Here is a 5,622-nt window from a genome sequence, read left to right as displayed (position 1 = left end):
TGGGGCCCCGCGCCTCCCCCGGCCCCCCGACGCCGGCCAGCAAGCCCAAGCTCTGGTCTCTGGCCGAAATCGCCACCTCGGACCTCAAGAGTCAGACCCTGGGCCAAGGCTGCCAGCCTGCGCCGCTCTCCTCGGCCACCCCCGCCTCCGCCCCGCACAGCGCTGCCTACTCGCCCTCCTCCCTCCTGGGGAGGCATATTTATTACACCTCACCTTTTTATAGCAATTATACAAACTATGGGAACTTTAACGCTCTGCAGAGCCAGGGAATCCTGAGATACAACTCCGCAGCAGTGGCTTCAAACGAGGGACTAAGTCAGACTGTCCTAAATGCCAGCTCTGTCCACAAACAGAGCAGTGACTCTTTGAAAACGATCACTAACCAACTAGAACAACATTACAGGCCCTCTAGCTATGACTCTAAGAAAGGTAGGTGACTTGTTTCTGCCGCTTTCTTCCCTCTTCTCCCTCGTCCTCCTCCCCCGACCCGTAGACGACCCCTGAGCGCTGTAAATACTGAAACCTTCTCTGGAAAAAACAGCGAGCTCGGTGCCACCGCTGCCAGAGTGAAGATGGGCACTCATATAACCTGGGGATTAAAACGGTGGTGTCGCCGTCGTATCGGTACCGGCCCCTAAGAACCGCGAGAGGAAATGTGAAAGACGACTTTTAGATCAGTCTCACAGGCTGCAGATGCAGCTTTGCAAGTAGTTTTTTGTTTTTGTTTTTGTTTTTTTTTTTTTTTAAAAAAAGGAAAACTACACACAAAGCTATCCAGACAGCACTTGTGTCATTGCCTGTAATTTTTTTTTCCTGACAAACTGGTTTGACTCTCTTTGTTTCCAATATTCTCACGGGGTTTTTTCAGCTTTGGGTTCAGATAATTGCTGACCTTGGACGTGAAATTACGCGGAGCGTGACATTTTTTGTAACTGGTTGCTTCTTGGTTTGTTTGGGTTTTGGGGTTTTTTTTCTCCCCGAAAAAGTTTTCCATTAATATGATTGTCATCTTATCCTACAAAATTACTTGAGATACAGGCAAATATAAAATATTGGCTACTCTTTTAAACGACCCAGCTGCGAATCGTGCACCAGTGAGGGTTGGGACCTACACAGACTGTATAATCTAGTTAGCTGGCTGTGTCCTGTGACTAACTGACGGTTATATTTTGACAGATCCCACTGAAGTCTGCACAGTAGGAGTACAACCATACCTATAGAAGTGCAATCACACAGCAATGCAAGTAAGTGAGAACATTTTCTATTACACTGATCATTTGGCATCAGGTCTGAGACGTGCTGCACAGTTCTAGACTGTTAACGTTAATTTCTTGCTTCGTTACTTGAGAGTTTGGTCACGAAGTAAAACATTGTTTTTTCTTCTGTTTTTGGAAGCCTCATATGACTACATTTATTTCTTGGGTTTGTCTTAATTTTCAAGCCAGGTTAGACAGTTTCCTCACTTTGCATACTCTTCGCTTGTGTAAGGCAAAGCCATAGGGACTACTTAAAAGTTACGGAAAGAAATCTTCAGGAAAAAATAAAAAACCTTTGAAGGTATTGTTATTTAAAAACAGAGTGCTTGTGCTCACGTGGCAGTGCTAAAATTGAGTGGGGCTTCATGCAGCGACTGCGTATTTAAAATAAAAAGGGACAACTGCAAGAAACAGACATGAATCTTACACAAGGTAATCTGTGACTTGGCTCTTGCCTAGCTAGCAAAGGCACTCTGAATACTTCCACTATTTAGAGCTAAATAAACAACAACAACAAAATCACCTTGCCGATATTTTTCAACTAACTTCTATTTTTGTTAGAAGAAATTAAACGAGTGAGAATTTTGCTTTACTTCCTTTCCCGCCCACCCCTTTTAATGGTGTTAGAGTTTAATTGAAGGATTTTTGGATGATCTGGTTTTTTCCTTGGTCCACAGGTAGGTGTCACAATTGCTTTGAAAAAAGTCAGCAAGCCATCATCTCTCCCCGAGCTAATATATATAACAAATCTCTAAATCCGGATCACATCTGGTGCCACTGTATAAAAGAAGACCACAGAGCACTATTAAATCTTCAGAATCTAATTATTAAACCAGAATTTTGTTGGACATATGTGAGTTTGCTGGTATAGTATAGTTTCCCCAATGTATGTGTGACTTTTGAAAACAGATCTGTTTTTCTCAGGATATCTTGAATTGATCACTTCATTGCCACGGTATCTATTCAATAGGTGTGATAGGATTTATTGTAAAATTTATTTGTAAAAGATGTATACAGTAGAGATAATAAAGACGTGATTGGAGAACTTGAGTCCTTACAAAGTGGAAACAAATTTGATATTTATTTTTGTAACGATATAAAGCTTCTAGTAATTTATGCAAGTTGTATTGCAATGAAATCTGAACATTTTGTAAATAAATTTTGCCTGGTTTTTATTTGAAACGTTGATGGTTATACAATCTTTGGTTGTTTAACAAGAATTCTTTACTAATTTATATCTCTAATTGTAAATAAAAACAGACTAGTCTGCAACAACATTGTGTTTTTCATTCATTTCCCTCAAAATACTAATTTATTATTTAGAAAAGGAGGAAATTTGTAATTTCAATAGTAGAGCTGAGATCATAAAATGAGTAAGCAATTTAAACATGTTGCAAATATATACTTTGCATAAATTAATTCCTTCTGGCTTGTTCCGTTATACTTAAGCTTTAAATACACTCATATGAACAAATACGTATTTGTATGTATACATGAATATGCGTAGAAAGGGTGATTGGAATTTATGCATGTTTCTTATAAACTATTTATACTGGGTGTGAAGTAGATCTTTATTTATCATTCTTTAAATTCACTATTATAGGGTGAAAAATATTATCAACCACGGCTTACTTCTAATTACTTATTTTTGGCTTCTGGCTAAAATATGCAAGGGAAAAAAAAGATTAAAAGTCCAATACCTGTTTGGGGTTTTTTTTAATGGTTTTCCCTCTTTATATTAGTAAAACATACCTTTACAGTTACACTGGAAGTCTGCTTTGATTTGAATCATAAAATTAGCCAACTCATCATTTTAATTTTTAGTAAAATAATGGGAATCCTCATATAATATAATTCCAGAAAAGAAACGAACAATCATTTATTTTCCCCAAAAGATAAATTGAGTGAATATAACTTACGGTTATAAAACAAGAATAATAGCTTCTTAGATTGCCCTTTAATCAATCATACACTTATTTTTCAAGAGGCTCATCTATTTTATTCCGTGATTAATAATGTTCCAGCGTGAGAGCATTATTAGATCCCAGCAGGGGAGATCCTGAATGCTTTTAGCTGCTTTGGAATGGTCAGTTGGGGTTCATTATGGTCTGATATTGAACAATTTATAAAATCTTGTCTAAACATCTGCCAGCTCAGATAGGCTGATGTGTCTGAAGATGGGAAATTGCTGGACCAGTTGATATTGACAAACGGATCTCTCTCCAGTGGCTTTTTGTTCAGTGAAAATTAGTGGCCTCTTGCTCAGGTCTTGTTAGAAAGGGCATTTGAAAGTGATCTTAGATACTTCAGGCATCAGCCTTGGGAAGGTTAACTGGATAAAGAGCCCTGCTAGTCTGGAGTCCGGAAATATGTTGTTGTTATATTAAATAGGGGGAAAGGAAGCTGTTTTTCTTGAATGCATATAGAAAATTCCCATGATCCATCTTCCCTTGCACACCCCCCTCACCCCTCTTTTTAATTTGCCCCTATAAAGACGTCTAACTGACTGAGAAAATGCGTGTGTTTTTCAGCTGAAAGGGCAGAAATAAATAACGTTATCCTGGCATACTCTGGGATCTGTCTATCTAAATCTAAAGAAGTGAAGATCTTTGCAGCTGGAGGCCTACTCATACTTTTATGGTGTTTGTGGAATGATGCTTCTTTGCTCCTGTAGCATCCTCTTTTTCATTGAGGTAGAATGCAATTTTATCTGCATGTAGTGTGTAGCACAATTAGGCAAACAGCTAAGAAGTAATTAACTTTTTCCCCTCCAGTTTAGCATATGATGTAGATTGCAAATATTTACTATAATCATTCTCGACCATGTTTACTGTGCAGTCCAGGAAGGTTTTATGGAGGGATTTTTATGTCAGGGGGAAATACCTGAACTTTCTTTCCCCCGCTCTTGCTCCTACTCCATGAGCCCCCACCACCCATGTTATACGTGCCAGGTTTCTGTTGGACACAAAGTGTACATTTCAATTGGTAAAAGCCAAAAGCTGTGGCAGAGATTAAAAAAAGGCTGACGACATTCCTTTGATGTTTGTACGCCCAAAGACTTATAAAAGATTTCCATAATTTACCCACCCTTGCTAGTATTTAGACCTGGATTTCTTTCTGGAAAGAAAAGTAGAAAGACTCGGAAAACTCGCTTTCAAGTATTCACTATGTATGTAAAACCCAATGGACTTCTCTCATCCTCTGAGAAATTCACAAACGGTTCATGGATGCAGATGGGTGCCACTGAAATGATTTGGCATATGAATTTATTTTTTTTTAAACAAGAAACTAATGGGCGAGAACTGCATATTCAACATCATTCGAGATTTAGTAATCAAAATTGAAAGCAGGAGGAAAGCGTAGCCTTACTAGATTGTTGGCAAAAACAATGTGATTATTTCAGGGTAGCAAGAAAGAGGGACGAACGATAAAATACATCACTCTGTGTATGGTTTATTTCATAACGATGCTAATGAGCCCACTGGGATTAAAATCTCACACCCCTTTCTATATTTACTCCCTCTTCTCCCCATCCCCCGCCCCTCGTCTCTGCGCTCATTTCGGAGCAGGAAAGGCAAACCCTTCCCTCTTCGGGGCCAGAGGTTTCATTAGAGCTGATTTATTGAAATTCGGGCTTTAATCTCAGGTGGGATCCCAGAGGAATTGGCGCTGTCGTCAACTAGGAAGAGGGTCTCTTTCCACTTTACACTTCCTGGGCTGCTTTTTTCCTCGCTCCCTGCAAATGTCAACATTTGTTCTCAATAAGAGAGTTATTGTTTCAGGAAAGCTGCTCACCAACTGCCTTTAGGAGCAGAAAAAAAAAGCGTCGCCCACCTTTGTTTGGCTGGAGGCTGGGGGAAGGGATGGGGACGGAGGTAACACGCAGCTCAGGCCAGCAGCGGACAGACAGACAGACATGGGAATTGCTGCTGCTGCCGCGCACCAGCTCGTGGCTGGAGGGAAACGGGCCCGGATAAGGGGAAAGTTAATGGAAAGAGCCATGGGCGTCTGCGTTTCTCTCCCCGCTCCATTGACGTATTTGCCCCCGACTTGCTCAGACCCATAATAGAGAGGCAGGCTGCGGGGAAGGAAAAGAAACAAACCAAAACAAAACAAACCCCACAAACAAAAACAAAAGTATCAAAACCCACCAACACAAGAACTACTTGAAAAAGGACTACTCTCACGGATTTCTACCCGCGGAGATGGTCTTCAGGTTTTGGGGAGGGATGGAAGGGTGATCTTCCAGGTGAAGAAAGATGTAAGGCTGGCTATCTGATTCAGCCCTACCTGAGGCAGCCACCTCCCCAAGGGCCATCCATCAGCTCCCGACTCGGCCGGGCCCCCGGGACCGGCCCCTCCCCAG

General features: G+C 40.9%; 1 protein-coding gene across 1 annotated transcript in view; it reads left to right on the top strand.

The window, feature by feature from the left end:
• Positions 1–2,531, top strand: part of IRX2 (iroquois homeobox 2) — a gene marked incomplete at its 5' end in the record, with an annotated part of 3,596 nt that extends 1,065 nt beyond the window's left edge. The window contains 3 exons of the mRNA XM_014312406.2: positions 3–429; positions 1,177–1,244; positions 1,934–2,531. Of these exons, the coding sequence (XP_014167881.1) occupies positions 3–429; positions 1,177–1,220 (471 nt within the window). The remainder of the gene's footprint in view (positions 1–2; positions 430–1,176; positions 1,245–1,933) is intronic.
• Positions 2,532–5,622: the final 3,091 nt, after the last annotated feature.

The sequence above is a fragment of the Geospiza fortis genome, unplaced genomic scaffold, assembly GCF_000277835.1.
Source record: "Geospiza fortis unplaced genomic scaffold, GeoFor_1.0 scaffold206, whole genome shotgun sequence".
Classification (NCBI taxonomy): Eukaryota; Metazoa; Chordata; class Aves; order Passeriformes; family Thraupidae; genus Geospiza; species Geospiza fortis.
This window is presented reverse-complemented; position numbering and strand designations above follow the sequence as displayed.